Source organism: Suricata suricatta, chromosome 9 (assembly GCF_006229205.1).
Source record: "Suricata suricatta isolate VVHF042 chromosome 9, meerkat_22Aug2017_6uvM2_HiC, whole genome shotgun sequence".
In the NCBI taxonomy this organism is placed as follows: domain Eukaryota; kingdom Metazoa; phylum Chordata; class Mammalia; order Carnivora; family Herpestidae; genus Suricata; species Suricata suricatta.
This window is the reverse complement of record NC_043708.1, coordinates 47,436,287-47,460,628: the sequence shown is the minus strand read 5'-3', so window position 1 is coordinate 47,460,628 and position 24,342 is coordinate 47,436,287. Positions and strand designations below refer to the sequence as shown.

At 34.7% G+C, this 24,342-nt stretch overlaps 1 protein-coding gene across 2 annotated transcripts in view; it reads right to left on the bottom strand.

Moving 5' to 3' along the window:
• The window catches only part of NEMF (nuclear export mediator factor), a 51,972-nt gene that overhangs the window by 11,729 nt on the left and 15,901 nt on the right, over window positions 1–24,342 (bottom strand). For both annotated transcript variants that reach the window (XR_003913674.1, XM_029952844.1), the window contains exons 8-25: window positions 23,658–23,731; window positions 22,526–22,596; window positions 22,371–22,446; window positions 21,931–21,993; window positions 20,680–20,757; window positions 20,325–20,533; window positions 19,887–20,078; window positions 19,511–19,574; window positions 18,037–18,125; window positions 11,930–12,033; window positions 10,506–10,568; window positions 4,864–4,976; window positions 3,165–3,222; window positions 2,673–2,731; window positions 2,459–2,579; window positions 1,577–1,856; window positions 815–857; window positions 624–673 (exon numbers count right to left, since the gene is read on the bottom strand). Coding sequence is in view for 1 of the 2 variants with exons in the window: in XM_029952844.1 (XP_029808704.1) it covers window positions 624–673; window positions 815–857; window positions 1,577–1,856; window positions 2,459–2,579; window positions 2,673–2,731; window positions 3,165–3,222; window positions 4,864–4,976; window positions 10,506–10,568; window positions 11,930–12,033; window positions 18,037–18,125; window positions 19,511–19,574; window positions 19,887–20,078; window positions 20,325–20,533; window positions 20,680–20,757; window positions 21,931–21,993; window positions 22,371–22,446; window positions 22,526–22,596; window positions 23,658–23,731 (1,807 nt within the window). In the remaining variant the exon portion in view is untranslated. The remainder of the gene's footprint in view (window positions 1–623; window positions 674–814; window positions 858–1,576; window positions 1,857–2,458; window positions 2,580–2,672; window positions 2,732–3,164; window positions 3,223–4,863; window positions 4,977–10,505; window positions 10,569–11,929; window positions 12,034–18,036; window positions 18,126–19,510; window positions 19,575–19,886; window positions 20,079–20,324; window positions 20,534–20,679; window positions 20,758–21,930; window positions 21,994–22,370; window positions 22,447–22,525; window positions 22,597–23,657; window positions 23,732–24,342) is intronic.

The following is a 24,342-nucleotide window of genomic DNA, read 5'->3' as shown; positions in this document are numbered from 1 at the left end:
TCCTGATCCAGGACTCAAAAACTTCTTGAAGGCACAAATTTTATATTTTACCTCTTTGTACACTCGTTCAGAGTTTTCACTGTTTCAAGACTACCTTTCTAAAACAAAAAGGATTACTGTCCACTCCACTCTAGGGTCTCTGGAGTTCTTTACTAGCCGTTTAGCCACCCACCCCCGCCTTTTTTTTTTTTTTTTTACCCTATAGTTGTCTCTTTCCTTTTGCTTCTCCCTTTTTATTTGCCTTCTAAGCCCTGCTGTTTAAAAAAAAAAAAAAAAAAAGTCTTTTCTATTAAATAAAACTTTCCTAATTATTTTCAAATATGCCTGTCAATATTATCCTAGAACCAGCCAATTTAATGCACTGCAATCACTATTACACATATTTATGTAACAAAGGGTCTCACTCATGTCACTTTACCTATCTCACTGATTTTAGGGACAGATCAGGGCTCTAAAACAAAAAACCTAGGAGAGCTGATTATTAAGAAATAAACAAGCTTTTCTAAATCTTGATCATTTTAATAAGGAAAGTTTTTGGAACAGCCAAGTGATCTGTTATAACTGAATTGTCAGTAACAAAAAAGTTTATATGCTTTTCAGTTAGATAACACAAATATGATTACCTTCTCTCCTTGGCTGACAAATGTCTCCGGCTCTGTAATTTACTGTCACTCTATTAAAATTAAAACAAAAAACACAAGCAAATACAAACAGTAACATCACTACTATTAATTTTTCAGCAAGTAAAATCAAGTAGAAAATTATTCATTAAGAAGAACATGATGTTCTTCAAAGAACTCTGAAAGTAGCTTACCATACTAGACGATTCTTCCTTTGAAGCCAATTTCTGGAGGGACCTATGAAAATAAATAGAATGAGGCATCTATTGGCTTATAAAAGGCATTCGTTTAAAGTCTGCAAACATTCCCATATCATACCCTTCATTATCGACAATCTCAATTTTTAAACACTGATAAAATTTTTAAAAACATAATTGTTCATAACACACTTTAAAATATATTCTTAAAGAGCAGACATTTATTGAACACTTACTATGTGCCAGGCACTGCCAGATCCTTTATATACAAATAATCTTCACCAAAACCCAATGAAAGGGGTAACATTCCATTTTCACAGAGAATACAACTTAAACTCAGACACAGAGTAAGTTACCCTAGGACACACCCTAAGACTCAATTTGGGTCACCCCTAAGGTGTTCTTAATTACTCGAGTGAAAGCTTTTAGAACTATGTTATTGTTTACCTGATGATCAATAAGACACTAAAGATTAAACATCTACTTTTTTTTTTTAATGGAACTGCCTCTATTATTAGTATTTATACTCATTTACTTGTTTATATTTTGACCTACTTTGGCCACTTTTATATTTACTGTATTTTTTCTACCTGGGTCCGTAAAATTTCTTTAGAGAGATCTACCCCCAATTAAATGGTAAAAAGATAATAAGATTGTAGGACAATGGAGGGTGAAAGTACTGAAGTCAATCCTGGTATTATCTTTGTAAGGATTAACTCTTTCATCATTCCCAGCCATAAAATAATAGGTTTTAATTACCTTTGGGATTGAAGGTGGGACAAGTCAATGGTAGTGTCGGGATAATTTAATGTCTCTTCCCCTTCATCCTTTATTTCAGCAACAGGTTCCTGATCTTTTACCACCTCTTCAGATTCTCCTTCATCTTCTGAGCTCTCTTCCTGAATTAGTTCATCATTTAGCTCATCTCCACCAGTCTGAATAGTGATATCCTCCTGGTCAGCCTGAGTCATAAGCTCTACTTCCATAGGAGTTTCATGTGATTCGTCTTTATCTTCCTCACTGCTACTGTCACCACCTTCTGTAGAATCATCGTTAAGAAAAGTCAGGGTGCTATCACTGAAACAAAGCTAGAGGATTACTTGAAAACTTCAAAAACAATATTCTGTTGACTCTAGGAAAAAGTAACTGTAAAAGTAATAAAGCAGGCATACTTTCACTGCTTCCTTCAGGAAAATGACTAAATTTATTCCAGAAACCACAGCTGTTCTCTACTTGAACCAAATATATTATTAAATCAAGCCATATTTTCATATGAGAATATGAGATTATAAACTCATCTCTGTGTAACTTCTAATTATTAAATACAAAAGTAAATGCTCATTCATAAATGCCTGAGTCTATCTCTGAACACATTTACACATGACCCATTAAATACTGAAGTTTTACTACATATGTTTATATAGTATATTAGTTATGAACCCAATTACTTTATAATTCATTAGAACAAGTATATTTAACATTTCCAAAAACAAAATTCAGTAAAATAGATAGCAAGTGTTTTTTTTTTTTTTTTTTGGAAATTTCAATTATCCCAAAGGAGATATGATTTTCTAAGAATTCAGAAGCAAAATCTGACAACAGGTAACACTATTTGCTACTTTACTAAAATCTGTAAACTACCTAGTTGTTCCATTTCTTCCGATATGAGTTCACGCGTGCAACTTGCCAATGTTTCCATGTCTTCATCCTGCACTCTGACTTTTCGTTCACCCCGATGTCTCCAAATAGAAGACTCATCTACCTACGGAAATAGTTATTTTTCACTGATGGAAATTTAGGAAATTTCACTGATGAAAATCAGAAAAAAAAAATTAACCAAGAAGCTGAAGGATACCTTAAAGAGGAAACTAAACCCCATCATTAGATAGGAGGGAGGGAGGAAATTCTTTTTTCCTATAAAAGATAATAAACATAAATGTTATAACAATTCATTTTTTCCATTTTAAGCTTGCAAATTATCTGACACCAATGGTCACATTTATTTGATCTTTTCTGTCAGAAAGGTACACAGAAATCTGGCATTATGTATAGGAACAGGAACTAAGAAAGTAAAAACATGAATGCTTGCTCTCATCGTTGGGTTAGTCAATCCCTGAATAATTATTCAGAAAAAAGGTCATGTTATATTTTCTTACTCTTACAACTTTATGTGAAAGCACATCCTCATCAAGAAAAATATATAGAGAGATGACATGACAAATGCTAAAGTTGTCAGAGCAGTGCAAAATTTTCCTTATTTCATAATAGATTTCATGTATGAAATCAGAATAGTTTCTGTTCTGAAAATATTAGTAATGGTCTTCAAACCTGTCTCCATAATCATTACCTCGTATCATGAAGCTTCCTGTTGTCAAATATTCTCCTGTTGGTGCTGTTTTAGACACCTGAGGAACATAACACATCATACTATTGTCACACGTGGGGACACACGTTTTTACAATTTTCACTCAAGAAAGGAAGTCATATTCAAGTAAACAGCACTGTCTCCTGAAAAGTTTATAATTTAGTAAAAATTCTCAACGCAGAAATATCTCTTCAAAGACAGATATACCTTTGGCAGTAACAAAGAAAAGAAATAACAAAGGATATACTACATCAATAATTTTTAAATGCCATGGATTAGAGGCAGAACTTGTCTGCACATTTTCTCTGGTTTGAGATATAATAAAAAAAAAGAATAAAACTATATTGGGGCGCCTGGGTGGCTCGTTTAAACATTTGACTTCGCTCAGGTCATGATCTCGCAGTTTGTGAGTTCAAGCCCCCAGTGGGGCTCTGTGCTGACAGCTCAGAGCCTGGAGCCTGCTTCAGATTCTGTCTTTCTCTGTACCTCCCCTACTTGCACATGTGCTCGCTTGCTCTCTCTCTCTCTCTCAAAAATAAACATTAAAAAAATTTTCTTTTTTTTTTAAATTTTTTTAAATGTTTTATTCATTTTTGTGAGAAAGAGAGACAGCATGAGCAGGGGAGGGTCAGAGAGAGAGGGAGACACAGAATCTGAAGACAGGCTCCAGGCTCTGAGCTAGATATCAGCACAGAGCCTGATGTGGGGCTCGAACCCACAAACCATGAGATCATGACCTGAGCTGAAGCCAGATCCTCAACCAACTGAGCCACCCAGGCACCCCTAAAAAAATTTTCTTAACTATATTTATCAAATAAAGTCCTTTCCTGAGATACTGTTTTGGGGATAGTAAAATAACCTTTCATTTTAGGATATAAAATGATATATTTAAAAACAATATATTATCTGTGAAGCCCCCAAATCTTAGAGTACCTTTGTCAGAGTTACTGGAAGGATTAAAAGCACACTTTAATTTCACCCTTAAAAAACCTGTTCAATAAAACAATTAAAACCACTTTAATAATAGTACTGAGGCAGAAAATATAATCTCAGATATGATATAAATTTCCTGAAAACACAATATCACAGCATGGCAGAAAATAATATAGATAGAAGATGAACCTAAGGGAGGATAAAAGTATTGCACTCTTACTGAATCCTGCTGTATAGCTTTAAGACTTTGTAATATTTCATTATCAATTGTAATTACTAAAAACCGTGAAACAGCAACATGAAGTCAAATATGAAGTGAAGTATTATCAAGTAATAGCAATAACCACAATGGACAATTACTAAAGCCAAATGAATAAAACAACACTAGATATACCTATTTTTTAGGAAAGGAAAACGCGAGATCAGAAAATTCCAACAAAGTTGAAGAGGAACACTCTTCATCTTGTATAACTGCATAAACCGCTCTCTTCCTTTAGGTGTCTGCTCAAACCTTACTCTCCTAGAAGGGCCTCCTCGGACGCTTTATTCAAAATGGTGGCCCCTATAGCTCTTTAGTGTCTACTCGGCTTTAACGAAAAAATTTTATAGGACTTGTTACCAGACATGACATATTTTTCTCTACTACCAAAATGTCACCTCAATCAAAGTAGGTACTTTGCCTTGTTGACTTCTAAACCCTCAATATTCGGTACACAATAACTCTTAATAAATTAACAGCCCTTATTACCTGATGATGGTACACCCACCAAGCACTAGTGATAACTCGTGCATCCCAAGCAGCACTGTAGCAAAGTGCCATTGTGCCAGCTTCTGTCAAGGTTCGAGGGGGAATCGGTTCTCCTGTAATAACAAATCCGCAATGCTTCAGTACCCAAGTACAGAGTTTCTACAGAGCCAGATCTGAAAGTCACATGCAGCATGACAGATCTGATCCTGTTACATCTTAAATACTGATATCACATTTTAATTTCAGTATTAAATAAAGTTACATTCTTAATAACAATATATTTACAAAATCACTAACCATCAGGGAAATGCAAATCAAAAACCACAGTGAACTATCACCTCACACCTATCAGAATGGTTAAAATAAAAATCACAAGAAGCAACAAGTTTTGGCAAGGATGTGGAAAAAAAGGAACCCTTGGTACTATTGGTGGGAATGTAAACTGGTGTAGCCACTGTGAAAAAAAGTATGGAGGTTGCTCAAAAAGTTAAAAATACAACTACCATATGATCCAGTAACTGCACTACTGTGTATTTACCCAAAGAATACGAAAACACTAATTCAAAAGTATAATATATACCCCTGTGTTTATCTCAGCATTATTTACAACAGCCAAATTATGGAAGCAACCCAAGTATCCACTGACTGATGAATAAAGATGTTGTGTATATATACACACACACACACACACACACACACACACACACACACTAAACTATTATTTGGCCATAAACAAGAATAAAATCTTGCCATTTGCAACAACACAGATGAATCTATAGTATACAATGCTAAGTAAAATAAGCCAGAGAAAGACAAATACCATATAATTTTACTTGTATGTGAAAATTTAAGAAACAAAACAAATGAACAAAGGAAAAAAAGAGTCCATCCAAAAAACAAACTCTTAACTTCTTAACTAAAGAGAACAAACAGATGATTAACAGAGGGGAGTTGGGTGGGGGGATGGGTGAAATAGGTGAAGGGGATTAAGAGTACACATTTATCTTGAGCACTGAGCAATACACAGAATTGTTGAATCACTATTGTATACCTGAAACTTATAGAAAACTGTATACTAACTATACGGGCATATTTTATGCCAAATAAAAATAATAATAACCACAAAAATGTATTTACAAAGCAGAGCTTTAAAAAATTTTTTTTTTAATATTTATTTTTGGGAGAGCACAGTGGGTGAAGGGCAGAGAGAGGGGAACAAAGGATAGGAAGAGAGCTCTGCTCTGACAGCAGTGACCCTGATGTGGGGCTCAAACTCACAGTGAGATCATGACCTGAGTTGAAGCTGGACACTCAACTGATTGAGCCAGTCAGGTGTCCCACAAAGCAGATTTTTAGATGGTCTAAGTAGATAAAATAAATCAAAGAAGAAATGCCTTCTCACTTATAAATAACTCTAACTTCATTCCAGAAAGAATAATCTAGAAAAGTCTAGTCAAAGTTTGGATTCTTCCAGAATTACTACAGATGACCTAAATTGTCAAAATGAAGAGCATCTTAATAATATATCTCTATAATTAGATTTCAAATACTTTTTAATTGGGATATAATTAACATACCATAAAATTCACCTTTTAAAGTATATAATTCAGTGGTTTTTAGTATATTCATAAAGCTACATCACAATTACCACTAATTCCAGAACATTTTCATCATCCCGCAAAGAAATCTGATATCCATAAATAATCTTTCTCCACTTTCTCAGCCCCTGACAATCTTTAATACACATTGTCTGTATGGATTTGCCAATATCAGAATTTCATATCAGTGGAATCCTGTGTGTCTGGCTTCTCTCACCTAGCAAAATGTTTTCAAGGTCCATCGCTGTTTTACAGCAATTATCAGTACCTCGTCTCTTAAGACTGAATATTCCATTAAATGGATATACAACATCTTGTTTCTTCATCAACTGATGAACATATGGGTTGTTTCCATTTCTTGGCTATTATAAATATGCTGTTAAGAATATCTGCAAACAAGTTTAGTATGGTCAGTTTGTCTATATAACTAGGAGGGGAACTGCTGGGTGACAAATTCTATGGTCAAATTTTTTTTTTAAACATTTATTCATTTTGAGAGAGCGTGATCGGGAGAGGGGCAGAGAGACACAGAATCTGAAGCAGGCTCCAGGCTCTGAGCTGTCAGCACTGAGCCCAATGGGGGGCTTGAACTCACGAACTATGAGATCATGACCTGAACCGAAGTTGGATGCTCAACCGAGCAACCCAGGCATCCCTACTGTTTTTTTTTAATGTTTATTTTCAAGAGAGAGAATGCGAGTGGGAGAGGGGTAGAGAGAGAGGGAGACACAGAATCTGAAGCAGGCTCTAGGCTCTAAGCTGTCAGCCCAAAGCACAACATGGGGCTCAAACCCACGAACCATGAGATCATGACCTGAGCTGAAGTCTGGCACTTAACTGACTGAGCCATCGAGGCACTCTGTCTTTTCATTTTCTTGATAGCATCCTTTGAATTAAGGTTTTTAATTTTGATTTGTCTAATTTATCTGTTTATCTTTGGTTGCTTATGTTTTGATGTCTTATCTAAGAAATAACTTCCTAATTCATTATGAAATTTATGCCTTATTCTAACGGTTTTATGTTTTTAGCTTTTAAGCTTAGGTCTCTGATGCATTTTTTTTTTAATGTTTACTTATTATTGAGACAGAAACAGAGTAAGAGTGGGGCAGAGGCAGAGAGCGAGGGAGACACAGAATGTGAAGCAGGCTCCAGGCTGTGAGCACAGAGCCCGACGTGGGGTTCAAACCCTCAATCTGTGAAATCATGACCTGAGCTGAAGTTGGATGCTCAACTGACTGAGCCACCCAGGCACCCCAATGCATTTAATTTTTATAAGTGGTGTGAGGCAAGGGTCTAATTTTATTCTTGTGTACATGGATATTAATAGTCCAAGCACCATTTTTTGAAAACATTTTTCTATCCCCATTGAATGTCTTTCATATCGTTGTTCAAAGTCAACAGACTATATAAATGAGGACTTTCAATTTTCTTCAATGATCTATTTGTCCTTCCTAATATACCTTTGCTATCTTTATTACTGTTGCTTTGCAAGATGATTTGAAATCAAGAGGTGGGAACTGTCCAATTTTGTTCTTCATTTTCAAAAATGATTTGCATTATCATATGAATTTTAGGATCAACTCACCCTTCTCTGCAAAAGAAAGGCACTTGGAATTGTGAGGATTACATCAAATCTGTAGACTAATACGGGAAGTACTGCCATCAGAAAAATATGAAGACTTCCAATCCATAAACACTAAAAGTCTTTCCATTTATTTAAGTCTTCTTTAATTTCTTTCAATAATGTTTTATAGTTTGGGGTGTACATCTTGCACTTCTTTTTGGTAAACTTATTCCTAAGTATTTTATTCTTTTTAATGCTATTATAAATGGATGTTTTATTAGTTTACATTAGTACTGTTCACTGTACGTGCATAGAAATATAACCAACTTTTATATATTGACCTTGTATCCTAAACATTGCTAAAGTTATTAACTAATAATTTTTGGTGGATTTCTTGAGGTTTTAAATATATAAGATCATGTCATCTGCAAATGGAGATGGTTTTACTTGGTCTTTACCAATGTGGATATTTTTTATTTCTTTTTATTGCCTAATAGTCTACTTAGAACATCCATACAAAGTTGAATAAAAGTGACAAGAACAGGGGCACCTGGGTGGCTCAGTCAGTTAAGCATCTGACTTCAGCTCAGGTCTTCATCTCACGGTCCTTGAGTTTAGCCCTCTCTGTGTTGACAGCTCAGAGCCTGGAGCCTGCTTCAGATTCTGTATCTCCTTCTCTCTCTGCCTCTTTCCCACTCATGTTCTGTCTCTCTCTCTCTCAAAAATAAATATTTTTTATTTATTAAAATTTATTTTTAAATAATAAAAAAATTATTTTCAAAAATTAAATAAAAGTCATGTTATCTTGTTCAGGATCTTAAGGGGAAATTTTCAGTCTTTCACCATTAAGTATGATGTTAGGGTTTTTTTGTAAATATTCTTTACCAAGTTGAGGAGTTCCCTTATATTCCCAGTTTGTTGAGTGTTTCTATCACAAATACGTGTTGGATTATTACCAACAGCTTTCTCTGCATCGAGATGATTACGTGTTTTTTGTCCATCACTCTATTAATACATTGTATTACACTGATTAACTTTTATATATTAAATCAACCATTTTTGGGATAAACCCCATTTTATAACGGTGTACAATTCTTTTAATATGCTGCTGGATTCAGTTTTCTAATATTCTGTTGAGGAATTTTGTGTCTGTTCATAAGAAACATTTGTCTGTAGTTTTCAATTCTTGTGATGTCTTTGTCTGATTTTGTTATGAGGGTAATACTGGGCTTATAGAATGAGTTAGAATTTTTTCCATCTCCTATTTTTTGGAAGAGTTTGTGAAAGACTGCTGTTCCACATTCTTTAAGTTTGGTAGAATTCACCAGTGAAGCTACCTGGGCCTAAGCAGTTGTTTTTTTTTAAATTACTATTTCAATCTCTTTACTTGTTACAGGTTTGTTTTGATTTTCTATTTCTCCTTGAGTCAGTTTAGTTAGTTTATATCTTTCTAGGACTGTGCCCATCTTATCCAGGTTATCTACTTTATTGCCCTACAACTCTAGGTAGCATGCCCTCACAATCCTTTTCCCCCTCAGCAAATATAGCTTCTAAAGTTATTTAATAAGTGCTTCAGATACAGACTATAGATGTGACTAATGTATAACACTGTGGAACGTTCCTTCTTCATTTAAAAAAGCCCCTTAGGAGACTACTCCATTCTGCTGTCTTACTGCACATCTACCACCCAGAATACTACCCAAGTATTTCTAAAATGGTATTTTATAAGAAGTTAGTGCACTTTTACTTTTAATCCTTTTGATTTCTGCAAAGTTGTTTAAACTTCTAAGCACTACTTTAACTGCATCTCATGTGATTTTGATATACTGAGTTTCACTTCACTCATGTCAAATTTCTAACATCCCCCTGTGATTTTCTCTTTGACACTGGTTATTTATGATTGTGGTGTTTAATTTCCACACATTTGTGAATTTTCCTAATTTTCTTCTAGTAGTGATTTCTAATTTCACTCCATTATGGTCAGAAAACTTACTTTGTATGATTTTAATAGTTTTAATTTATTAAGACTTGTCTTCTAGACTATCATATGGTCTAGCCTGGAGAACATACCAGGGGCACTGGAGAAGTAGTCTACTGTTGTTAGGTGAGGATATCAGAGATATGTATTAGGTCTGGTTAACTTAAAGAATTGTTCCCATCCTCTATCTCCTTCTATTTCCTTGTCAATCGTGTATCTAGTTATTATATCCATGACTGAAAGTTAGGTATTAAAGTTCTGAACTATTACTGTTGACCTATTTTTCCCTTTGATTCTGTCAGATTTTGCCTCAAGGGTATTCTAGAGCTCTATTGTTGGGTGCACACATTTTTATAATAGTCACATCTTATTGATGAATTAACATAACAAATGTTATTATCATAACAAAGTGTTCTTTACCTGTATTAACAAATTTTGTCTTATATTAAAATATTTTATAGAAAAGAACTAAAGTTTTGAATAATAAAGAGAAATATATTACCTGTTGGATTCTTAATCACACAGCTAGTAGCTCCATGAAGATCAGCATGTACATAAATGTCCCCTTAAAGACAAATGAGAAATAATATTTTAAGTCTGTTTCTTTTTCCTTTTTTAATGGGTTCAAAATCCAAAGGGTGATAAGAAGGCATACAAAGTCCATTTCCCACCCTTACGAAATCTCTCATAGTCCTCCTTATAGGAAACAGCAATACTAAGATAGCAGTTACTAAAATGGTCAGTTCTTCTCTCCTCTACTAGCCACACCTCTGTGCTCTGTGACTCCAAAGCTTCTCCCGTCAAGTAGAGTCACTTCCCAATCCCTCGAATCTGGACCTATTCTGTGATCTGCCTTAGCCAGAATGTAGCAGCTGTGACCAAGTGCCAGTTCTCAACCTAGGCCTTAATAGGTCTTGTATGCTTCTTCTCTATCTCTCAGAAACTTGCTCAGTTACCATATAAGCAAGTCTAGGCTGGCCTGCTAGAGGGTGAGAGATGAGCAATCTAGCAAATGTAAAGGTCCTGAGGACCATGGATGTTTGACATGTATAAAGAGCAGTCAAGAGGCCAGACTAAGGGAAGAATGGTAAGAAATGAAGTTGGAAAAGAAGCCAGGAAGTTTGTAAGCCACAACGAAGACTTCAAGTTGTAGGCTAAGTGTTTGCTACCAATGAACAAAAAAATGCATGAGTGAGATCTTTCCTTTTTTTTTTGTCTTAGGGAAAAGCAAAGTTCCTAACAGGTAAAATGAGCAGCCATTGCTTACCACAGCAGTTTGTCTGGAATCTGAAACTCAAAGAAGAGAAAAACTCATACTGCCCCAACACAGGCTCAGCTCACAGTGAACAAAGCTACAGAAGACAGAGACCAAGCCCTGAGCAGTATGGAATAACATGATCCCTGTTGCTTTCTTTCCTGGTCTAGGAACTTCAGTGGATATCAGATTAGCTCTGATTACTGACTTCTGATACTCACACTGAAGGCTTAGCCACCACAAAGTGGTGGTAATCAGCAAACAAAATTAAAAGTTGAAGATTTACAGCACAGGGCTTAAGTCCTGTTTCTAAATATGGAAAAAAAGTTACAAACTTCAGCACTAAAAAATAAGTCTTTAAACTACACTAATTTTGGAGGGCTGAGAGCTATTCTGTTATAATATAGAAGAGAATAAAAGTCCAATACTGCAGATTAGCTCACTGCTACTACTATAGGAATATTCTCTTAAAATGAGAATTAAGTGTCAAAGCACATATTCTATAAACCATAAACCACCAAGATAAAACTCCTTCTCCCAATTAAACCTGTCATAGGAGTAGAAGATGAAAATCTACTTCTAATATTGAGATAATTGATCCAATTGCTTAGGAGAAAATTCTTTAAAATTTTAATCTTACCTAAAAAAAATTTGTTTTAAATCTTACCTACCTGTTGTCAAGTATCTTTTCACAATTATTTCATTCTGTTGCTGATCTCTTCCACCTATAATTAAATAGTTCTCTGAGCTAATGAACCACAGAAATTTTTCAAACCTACCAAATTGAAAGAAAAAAAGTTAACATTGTTTTGCTTTATTTAGTCACCTGAATTCACATCCTTTTTGCAAACAAACAAAATTCTATGACGCTATTCTACCTTGTATGTTAAGACAACTTAATGGTTTAATTTCTAAAAGCATTAAACTGAATTTTATTGAAATCTTTTTATACTAATTGGCCAAAGATATTCTTAGGATAGTCTTAGAAGCAATTAAATTCTGTGTTTCAAGATGATATATTCTCTCATCTCCCTCTCACACAGACCCTTCTTAAACTCAAGGATAACATAACAATGAATTACACAAAGCAAAGGCACAATGTCATGTGGTTCCTAGGTTTAGTTCTCTTTCACTGGGGCATTGGCTAACTTTTGAGGCCACAAGTAATAAAAAGCTTCCCATTCTGTCCTGAATCAACTGAATACTTATATGATATTCTTTACACTTTTTTTATAGAGCAAAAATTGCCTTTAGAAGTATAAAACTTTTCTCAAGAGACAAAGTAATTTGGTTTTCATGATTAATACTTACCATCATGACAAAAAGTATATATTTGTATGACATTTAGAAAATGATAAAATAGAGATGAACAGAAGTGTTTCCTATATTACATATGACTATTTCCTTATGACTTAATCTATAATTTAAAAACTTCTGGCTAAAATTGATAGATTAAGCACAGGCTTTAAATTAAACTCCCTTATATCTCCCAAAATATAACAGCACAAGTATTGTGTTCCTGTTTTCTAATCTGATTTTTCATTAATACATATACATGGTTCTGAAATTTTTTAAATCAGACAGAAAGGTATAGTGAGATCCTGAATCCCTTTCAGTTCCCATTACCACTATCAAACAGAAGTCCTTTGTTATTAGCTTTCTTTGAATCCCTCTCCAGAGTTTCTTTATACACATAAAAGCTAAAATAAAATGCTTACTCAAAACCTTTTCTTTTAGACACAACACACACTATTCTGCAAACTGCTTTTTTTTTTTTTTTAACTTAAAAATGTCTTCTTGGGGCAACTGATTGGCTCAGTTGATGGAGCATGCAACTCTTAATCTTAGGGTTGTGGGTTTGAGTCCCACACTGGGTAAAGACATTACTTGAAAATAAAATCTTGGGGTGCCTGGGTGGCCCAGTTGGTTGAGCAGCCAGCTTTGGCTCACGCTTCATGGGTTCGAGCTGTGCTGACAGCTAGCTCAGAGCCTGGAGCCTGTCTTCAGATTTTGTGTCTCCCTCTCTCTCTGACCCTCCCCTGCTCGCACTGTGTCTCTCTCTCTCAAAAATAAATTAAAAAACATTAAAAACTAAAAAAAAAAAATAGAAAGTACAAACAGTAGGGGTGCTAGGTGGCTCAGCTGGTTGGGCATCAGACTGTTGGTTTCAGCTCAGGTCATGATCTCATGGTTTGGGAGTCTGAGCCCTGCATTAAGCTTCATGCTCAATGCAAGGTGCCTGCTTGGAATTCTCTCTCCCTCTCTCTGCCCCTCCCCCCATCCCTCACTCCCCCTCAAAATAAACAAACTTTTAAAAAAAGACAGCAAATAATAAAATGGATAGATTTAAACCCAAATATATCAGAAATTGCATTAAATATGAATGTAGTCAATTCTCCAGATAAAATACAAAGACTGCCAGACTGGAAAATGATATACATACTCCTTTAAAATATAAGGATATAAAAAGATTGAAATAGAATGATGGAAAAAGATTTATCTTGCAAACACTAACCAAAAGAAAGGTGATGTAGTTTTAATATCTCACACAGAAGGGAAAAAGAAGTTACAAGTTAAAAGAACATCTCATTACAGTTAATAAATGGCTCAATTCGCCAGGAAGACATAACAGCTCTGCATTTGTACTGCCTCATATCTATAAAGCAAAAAAATGGCAGAAATAAAAGGAGAAAGACAAGTGCACAAATATGTGATCTTTTATTTATTTTTAAAAATAAATAAAACCTCCCCTTCCAAGGGAAAGTCAGAGAGAGAGAGGAAGATACAGAATCCAGAGACAGGCTCCAGGCTCTGAGCTAGCTGTCAGCACAGAGCCCAACGTGGGGCTCGAACCCACAAACCGTGAGAACATGACCTGAGCCAAAGTCAAACACCCAACCAACTTAGCCACCCAGGTGCCCCAAATATTTATTTATTTTTGAGAGAGACCAGAGTGTGAGCAGGGGGGAGACAGGGAGAGAAGGAGACAGTATCTGAAGCAGGCTCCAGGTTCTCAGCTGTCAGCACAGAGCCTGACATAGGGCTCAAACTCATAAACTGCAAGATCATGACCTGAGCCAAAGTCAGATGCTCAACCGACTGAGCCACCCAGGTGCCCCAAATGATCTTTTAAAAAGAAAAAATGTTTATTTTTGAGAGAGGGAAGGGGGGGTGCAAAGAGAAAGGGGGCAGAGGATCTAAAGCAGGCTCCAGTGCTTTGGATACAGAGAGCCCAAAGCAGGGCTTGAATCCCTGGATCTGGAGATCATGATCTGAGCTAAAGTTGGACACTCAACCAACTTAGCCACCCAGGCGCCACAACAACTATGTGATTTTTCACAAAACTCTCAGTAATTGAGAAAACAATCATTAAAAAAAGAATTAGTAGGGGGCACCTAGATGGCTCAGGTGGTTAAATGTCTAACTCTTGATTTTCAGCTCTGCCCTGATAGCACACAGCCTGCTTGGGATTCTCTCTTTCCCTCTCTTTCAGCTCCTCCCCTGGCTTGCACACTCTCACTTTCACTCTCTCTTTCCCAAATATTTTTTTTTTAAGTTAGTAAAGATGCTAAAGATTTGAACAACATGACTAATGGATGTGACCTAACTGATATTTAGAGAAATGAATTCAACAACTGTAGAATAAACACTCATTTAAACTAATATATGAAACATTTGTAAATAAAATAGACCATAAATATGCTGGACCATGGAACCAAGTTTCAATAACATATGTCAAAGGGTTGAAATAATTAGAATATTATCTCTGAACATTATGCAAATTAAACTAGAAAGCAATGGCAAAAATAAAGCCACAAAAGCTCCATAGGTTTGGAAATTAAAAAACATACTTTTAAATAAGGCATGAGTGACGAAATCAAAATGTAAATTAGAACATACTTTGACATGAAAGATAAAGAAAATACTATATAAAAAACTTTTCAGATACAGTTATAGCCAGACTTAGAAATTTACTGCCTTCAATACTTATCAGAAAAGAGGGTCGCCTGGGTGGCTCCATTAAGCATCTGACTTCGGCTCAGGTCATGAACTCATGATTCATAAGTTCGAGCCCCATATCAGGCTCTGTGCTGATAGCTCCGAGCCTGGATTCTGCTTCATATTCCATGTCTTCTTCTCTCTCTGTCCCACCCCCCCACACTCTACCTCCCTCCCTCCTTCTTCTCTCTCTCTCAAAAGTAAAGATTGAAAAAAAATTTTTTTAAATACTTATTAGAAAAGAAGCTGGGAGAAAAAAGCAATATACTAAATTTCCATCTTAAGAAATCATACAGGGAAATGCAAATGAATCTCAAAGAAAAGTAGAAAGAGGAAAATAGTGAAACAGCACAGACTTAGTAGAGGAGACCAACAGTTAAAACTGGTTCTTTTTTTAAAATGTATTTATTTTTGAGAGACAGAGTGCATTTGTGGGCTAGAGAAGCATACGCAGGGGAGGGGCAGAGAGACAGGGAGAGAGAGAATCCCAAGCAGGCTCCATGTTATCAGCGCAGACCCTGATGTGGAGCTGGATCTCATAATCATGAACCAAAATCACGAGTTGGATGCTTAACTGACTGAGCCACCCAGGCGCCCCAAGAAGAACTCATGAGAAATGAAAATTACAAGTCAATCCTATTCATCAATAGAGATGTGAGAAAAAGGAAAGTGAGAGAAGAAAAAAGCAACAAAATTTTTAAAAATGGAAAAATCAAGGGACAAACGATCAGATCTAAGAAACTGAATCCTAGGCTGACAATGGAAAAAGCCAAGAAACAAAACAATCTACACTGTGTAACCCATAAAAAGCTTAAAAACAGCACAAGGTACTGCTAGAAAAAGGGTTCAAGATGGGGTTAAAAAAGGAAAACTGGCTGAAAATCTGATCTAGTTCCAGCTCTGAACACAGTAGTAGCTGCTCCTTCTACACCCTAACAGAAGTCTAGAAGTTAATTCTCTAGAACGTGTACGAAGACGATCTCCAAATTAGGGGAAATGTGGGGCAGTCGTAAGTAGAAGTGACATACGTAAAGCAGCAGTTAATTGTATGAATTACTGTGCACTAAGCCTCCGCAACCTATTATTCCCATTGGGCTTCCAAAGCACTTTCCAAGCAGGGGAGAAAAAAAAAAATCTTTCCTGAAAAATGAGACCAGCTGAAGAGGAAAAAAGCTAAACACATTGAGAGTTCACAGCAAATAGCCCACGTACATCATTTTATAAGCCTAACTTCCCACAGAGAACTTCCAATCAGCATTTTAATGCTCTACTCTAAAATGTGAGCATACAATAATATGAACAATTAAGGATCGATCAACTGACATTAATAAAAGTCTTTAACAAAAGCTGAATACAAACTCAACAAATAATTTTTAAAAAACCATAAAACGAAAACAAACCAAAACCCAAAAACTCAGAGAAAACCAGCAAGAAAAGAATACTTTTAAATAAAACTAATACATCAAAACTACTTTCAGTATAAAGAAACCAGAGCAGGAAGTTTTTAAAAAGTAACAAAAAAACCAAAAACATTTAAAACTTCAGTGGAAGGACTGAAAGATAAAGGAAATCTCTGAATATAGAAAAGAGTAAACGTTGAAAAATTGAAAATGCAAAAAATGGAGGACCATCCAAGGGGGCCCCATACTTAATAACTAAGACTTCCAGAAGAAAACAAACCAGAAAGGAAAAAAAAAATCCATGAAGGGCTAAGAAATATTTCAAGAAAACTTATCAAAACTGAAAGATTCCAAATTAAGAAGACTCACAGAGTATTTGGCATAATAGATTAAAACATCCTCACCAACCTACATTATTGTGAAATTTTGGAAACTGAGAGGAAAAAAATATAAAAGATCTACAAGTTTACAGAAAGGTAAAAACAAAATTTCAATAATATATAAACTATCAAAATGACATCAGACTTTTGAAGGTCAGTCTGAAAGCTAATGCAATGAACAGTGACTTTAAACATTTCAAATCAGAATTCTACACTCAGGCACACAATTAAATAAAACAATTTTTTAAATATACCAAAGACCTCAATAACAATACATCCTATACACCCCTTCTTTTGTAGTTTCTAGAGCACACATTCCAAGGAAAAGGAAGTATGGGATTCAGGACAGAGAATCCAACAGAGAAAGGGGTAAAGAGAACATCCATAACAGAATAAAATGAGATCTTAAGATATTTAGAGTAACCAATCTAGAACAAAGTAGGTTGCAAGATACTCATAGAATTCCAATGTGTCTGAACGCACCAGGGAAAGGAAGGTAAATGAAACAAGACAATTACTACCCTTATGGAAGACAAAAAGCTGAGCAGGAAAAGAAAAGAAACAAAGTGTTATATGACTCAGCTGTGAGTACAATTAAAATATTACTGTATATTAATGATAGATTAACAACCTTGACAAAATTATGGTATACCTTTACTGGGAGGCTGGGTGGTATGTATGTGTGTAATGGAGCACAAGTGGAAAGAATACAATCATCCTCCATAGTGGAAGTCATTGATAGAGTACAAAACAGAAAAAATCAAGAAGCAGCAATATAAGCATATTCCTAAGAAGAAGGGAGGTACATATCAAAAGAATCAGCCAAAAGAGCTAAAAATAGTTTCCACGAGAGAAGAGGCAACAGGACTAGAAGTAAAATACTGCAGCGCTACTGGTTTTTGCAACAAGCTTTGTAGAGCTGCTTGATATTCTAAACAATGTACATGTATAATTTTAATAAAAACAAAAAACTGTATTTTTAAAAGGTAGAACACTTACCAATATACTTTTCTTGCTTTCTGAATAGAGGTAACTGTCTGGACTTCTTTTAACGTTTGCTTTGTTTTCTTTTCTGCTGATTTAAATGCCTATTTATAAGAAAAAGGCTTTTAAATAATTTGTTGAGGATGTATTTGAATAACACTAAATAAATAACAGGACAAGAAATTATTTTTAAATATCACAAAATGGCACTATTTACATACATATACCATATACACAAATTAAAGATTTGTGCCTTAAATATTAAAATAATTTAAGTATCATTTGTTTACCAGATACTGAGTATATGGTAGATACTCAGTATCTGGTAAACAAATGATACTTTTTAAAATTTGTAGGTCTTAAGCAAATATTTGTATATAGTAATCTTTGACTTAAACAACAAGTAGAGAGCCCGGTGTGGGGCTTGAACTCATGAGCCGCAAGATCATGACCTGCGCCAGAGTCTGACACTTAGCCAGCTGAGCCACCCAGACGCCTCCAGACAGGCCTTTATTGAACACACTTATTGAAAATACTACTACCCTTGGGGCACCTGGGTGACTCATTTGGTTAAGGGGCCACCTCTTGATTTGGCTTAGGTCATGATCTCATAGTTTTTGAGTTTGAGACCTACACCAGGCTCTGTGCTGGCAGCACACCGGGCTCTCTACTATCAGCTGAGCTGTCTTTGGTTCCCGTCTCCCTCTCTCTCTACTCCTCCCTAGCTTGTGCTTTCTCTGTCTCAAAAATAAATAACAACATTAAAAAAAATATTTTTTAAAGAAAAGCCTCTCTGAAAAAGTCTCATTTTAGTAGACATGCCAATGAATGGAAGGATCAAACCATGGAAATTTTAAGGGAAAAACATTTTCTGTAGAAAGAGCAACAAGCACAAACGCCCTGAGAAGGCAGCATAGGTCTCTGCTGCAGGAACACCTAAGATCCCAGTGTCGCTGGAATGAGTCTAGCAAGAGGAATTAAAGAGGCGCAGGACTTTATAGGGCAGAAGGGCTCTGAACTGTCTTGATAAGAGGGGAAGCAACTGTAGTTTGAACAGAGAGAAAAACTTCATTTTTTATTTAAAAGAACCACTATGGCTACTGTTTGAAAAACAGACTATAGAGGGGAAAGGGTAGAAGGACGAGACCCAAGAAGAGGCTACTGTTCTTCTTGGGGCCTGGACTAGTGAGAAGTGGCCAGATTCTGGTTATACTGTACAGAAGACCTACAAGGATTTGCCGATGGACTGAATCTGATTTATGACAGAACCTAGAATGACTCCAATACTTTTAATCCAAGCAAAGGGACAAAGGAAATATATGGGATGGGGAAGACTGGGTAGGAACAGGTTTGGGGAAGAAAATAAATATTGGAAATATATATAATTAAGTTTGAAAGTAAAATTAAGTTTAAACAAAAGAAATAATTAAAGCCATTAATTTAAAGCAGAGAAAAACAATTCATATTCACTCTAAGAAATAGTGAGTACCTTCTCAGCAGCTTCGACGGTCTTTTGTGTTTTCTTAGCAGCATACCTCTTGTGATCATAGTATCTAGAAAAATGTATTTCTCTTAACTTTAAATAAACCTTTATTCCTTAGCTATTTATTTCTAATTTTACACACTCAAATCAAACAGAACAAGTTTTGTGCATTATACAACTTTGTTTTGTATGCTTTGAACATAGTATAATGCACAAAATGACATTTAAAAAAGTTTTCACCCCAGAGCACATACATACATAATATACATATATATATACACACATATATATATATATGTATATATATATATGTATCATCCTTATTATCCTAACTGATTTGTTGCAGACAGTATTTTACCTACAATTCACACAGAACACTTACTTTTTGGCATTGGCATATGCTGACAAGCTGAGATCAACGTCAACAAGCAATGGCCTATTTTTCTGAGGCTTCTGCAGCTGTTTATTCTTTTGCTTTTTCTTTTTTCCTTTTGGTGGTTCGATTTCATTTTTTTCAACACTGATGTCACCATCAACATCGTCATCTTCCTCCTCTGATAACAAGTATGGATTTCTATTAAAAATATTCAATAGTATTTCACTAATGTCAATGACATCACTTTTTTATTTTCAATTTTTTTCCTCAAAGAAAGAATTTGCAGTATTTAAATAGTTGTGTTATTTTAATGTAAATTATTTTTTCTGTATCTTCAAGGACAAATTTCCAAATAAAAGAGAAAAAATTTTAAATGAATACAGTGAACAATTAAACAGCAAAATAAAAACAAGCATTAACTACTTAACTAAGAATCAAACTTACCTTAGTAGCATCGTAACATGATTTGTTTGTAGTTTTAATTCTTTAATTGCATTTGCAACAGGGTCTCCTTGAGCCTGGGCTTCTTTCACAATTAAGCCAATTTCTGTCCAATCTATCTGGTTGGCTAAAGCACTTCGAACAACCTGAATGGCTCTGTCAACTATCTGTAGATTCATTTCTATGAGCTCTCCTTTAAGCTTGTCTATTTCCTTAAGAAACAAAAACATTTACTGTGATACCATTTATTAGTTACCTTTTTAGTTTTTATTTTAATTCTACTTAGTTAACATACCGTGTTATATTTTAACCATTAAATCACCATTTTTGATATCTAGGGAAAAGCAAAACAGAATACCTGAGCCTGTTGAAGAGCTTCTAATCTGTTTTCGTGATCCTTCCGGACATTATCTAATTTCTTCAAAGCTTGTTTTTCCTTTTGTAAGCAAAACAGATTTAAAAAAAAATTAGTTTTCTTCTGTCTTCTGCACCTTTCCCCTCTTACATCCTCAAACTTTCCCTCCTCCACTTGGGCCCCTCAATGCTAAGATTCCTGTAGTCCACCCCCAGGTCTATCCTACCCCAAATTACCTCTCCCCACTACCTATTTCCCATTCCCTATACAGGAATATATTTTGATTAGAAGACATTTTTTTCCTATCACAAAAAAGTAAAGTTTTAGGGAAATGTATTCTTAAAGAACATGAATTACCTAAAGAGCTTCTTTTTATGTTATTTAATTTTCTCATTATTTCTACAGAGTACTCTTTTTTCTTAAATTAATGTCACAAAGTCTCGCGGTAGTTAATTTACCTTCTCTACAGCATTTTAGCATATTATCATTTGCATTTCAAGGTTACTGATTTGAGGCAAATTTTCTAACACTAGTAATAGCATCACCAATTAATGAACGTTTGAATGCTGGGATGTAGTATTTAAAAGATCTGAATCATAAGAATGGTAACTAGCTACAGTGCTGCCACTGTGTGGCATACTATTTAATTCATTCAACCCACCTGCTTTGAAATTTTGCTAGTTAATTTTTTAAAGGGGGGTAGGCACAGAGATTCACATAATTCCAAAGTTTTGCACACATTATTTCAAGACTTTATTAATATTTTTGAAAAATCAAATCCTCTTCAAATCAAGAGTAACTGTGGCTGATTTCTAAAACTGCTCTGTGGCAATGCTCCAAAAAACGTGGTCAAATGTGCCAGTTTAATGATAAAAACACTTATTTGTACACAAAGAAAGAAAGAAAGTTTCCCTCTCTTTGGCCTACTTAAAAATCTCCTTGGAATAGTATTTCCTTAACAGCAAAGTTTGAGAAGCTTTGGGTTGCTGTAATAACCCGTATTATACTAGGGAATAAATAACAGGCCTCACCTTCCCATTGTGTTTTCCATTTTAGAGAATATCTTACATACTGATGGAACAAATGAGGGAATGCTTTTCAACAACGAGACCTCCTCTGGACCGCTGTCAATAAACCAAGGGATCAGGGCACTCCACACTACTTCTGAAAGGCCTCCCATTCATATATGAAAGCATCGTCTACGCAGCAAACCATACAAGCCTCATTAGTTTAATGTTTTTAACAATACCATACCTGTTGTAAAGCTTTTAAATCTATTTTCTGACCTTCTATCTTGGAATAAAATTCATCCACGGCCTTATTAAAGAAACAGAAAAAGATAGTAACTAGGTAAAAAACAAACACACAAACAGGGTCTCTACTTCAACTAAGATACACAGAATTTTAGAGTCAGTTTTATTCAGAACACTACCCAAAGAACTTAACAGATTCCCAGAAAACATATTATATAGCTCAAGGGCCAAGAATAAAAGTTCTAACCTTTGGTCCATCTTGAAATAAAGTGACAATAAAAATTTCCAGTTTTTATTTGTGACTGCATTGATCTTAAATGCCCAGATTCACAGTGATTGTAAACCAAAAATATTTTCAATTTATCAATCAAATCAAGTTAGTATTAATTTAATAACTCATACCATATTAACTGGTCAAAAAAACAGAATCAGAAAACCCACCTTGTCAAATGATTCAAATTCTATATACGGACATTGTGAATGTTGAGAAAACAAGAAAGGATGAAATTCCTCATACCTGCAAAACATATTTATTGTATCATTCAAGAACATTAATAAACATTCGAAGCAAACCGACTCAGGTCTATAATGCTTACGTAAGTATGTCTTCAGTTGGTTTATCTACTTCCAAGCTTGGTTTTATTTCTCTTTTCTGAATGATGTACCCCTACAAAAATCCAATATTAAAATTCATTTTTCTTCATATTTGATAAAGACTTACTTTCCATGACTGATACCAATTAATTTAACTCAAAATTATTCTAGTTTTAAATAATCTGCTGCATTATTCTATTGATTATATCAATTCTCAAATAGGCTCAATAAGTATTATTAAATAACGCTTTTTTATAATATGGACAAGAAAAATAAGGAATAAAGAAAATAAAAACTAGCGATTTTATAAAATAGTGGGATTATACATGTACATTTTGCTTTTTTCTTTCCAATTTTAGGTGTTCTGCAACTTTAAAAAGCCAACAGCACTTTACTTCCAGAAGAAAGTCTTAGGTTTACTTTGTTGGTAAGAAATTTTAATTAATTTTAAAAACTGGGCAGGTATATGTACACTGAATTTAGCTGGAATTAATCAGAACTTTCTCTGATCTTCTATTATTAAAAAAAGTTATACTTTGAATAGGGAACAAAAACAAGGTATGAGATGATCAGAGGATGTTTACCTATTAGAGTGATATAAGTTGCTAATTTTTTAATTAAAATATTAATTTTATTTTCTAAATAAAATAAACCTAAGAGAATGTATTTTCAAATTCTTCACCTTTCATGGTGTGCCAATTATGACCTGACCTAGTACTTTCTATAAACGGAAGAGAAGAAGGGCACCTGGGAGACTCAGTTAAGCATGTCACCCTTGATTTCAAGCTCAGGTCATGATCTCAGCGTTCTTAAGATCAAGCCCCAAGTTGGGCTCTGTGCTGACAGTGCAGAAGCCTGCTTGGGATTCTTTCCCCCTCTCTCTCTGACCCTCCCCTAATTCGCATGCTCTTGCACATGCACTCTCTTCCTCTCTCAAAATAAATAAACTTAAAAAAAAGGAAAAGAAAAATTACAAACCCAACAGCAATTAGAAGAAAACCCTAGAATAAGCATATTACAGATGTTAAATTTCCAAATTACAACAAAAATCTTACATGTAGTGATCCCTAATTGTGAATTCTGAAAATCTAAATAAATAAAACCACAATATATAATAATAATATGTGGTGCTACCTTTCCACTGAAGTTGGATGTTGTTTTCATATAGTCTTCTGCTTTCTGAAGACAAACCAGTACTTTTTCAATATCTAACAGAATAAACATGGAAAAAAGGAGTGCCAATCAAGTGTCAATTAACTATTAAAAAACATATTAGAAACAGAAAAGTGCTTATGAAATAATAAAAATGTTCAAGAATATTCGATAGTTACCTCATGTTTATAATCAGTATATGTAAATAAGAATACATTTTGACCAGCTTGTAAACCCAATAGCTCTTTACTGAATCCATCTTTCCCCTCATGATGCTAAAGATATTTTGTTTATATACTAAATTCCCATATATATTTAGGCCTGTTTTTGAATTCTTCATTTTGTACTTCTTCAAGAACTTACTATTAGGTTCTTAATATACCTTAATCTGTAAAAGGGTTATTCTCCATCGCTACTATTATTTTCGAGTTTTCCTTAACATTTTCACATGCTTTTATTCCACAAGAATAGTGACTGAAAAAAACAAAACACTACAATTGCAAAAACAATACCACCTGTTGGCATTTTGATAAGGATTGCACTGAATTAGTATGTCAAACACGAAATCAGTCACTAAATCATTTAATTTATATTTTTAAACATAACATTTACAGCATAAAAATTATTATCCCCAAATCATAACTGCTATATAATCCCAAAATATAAA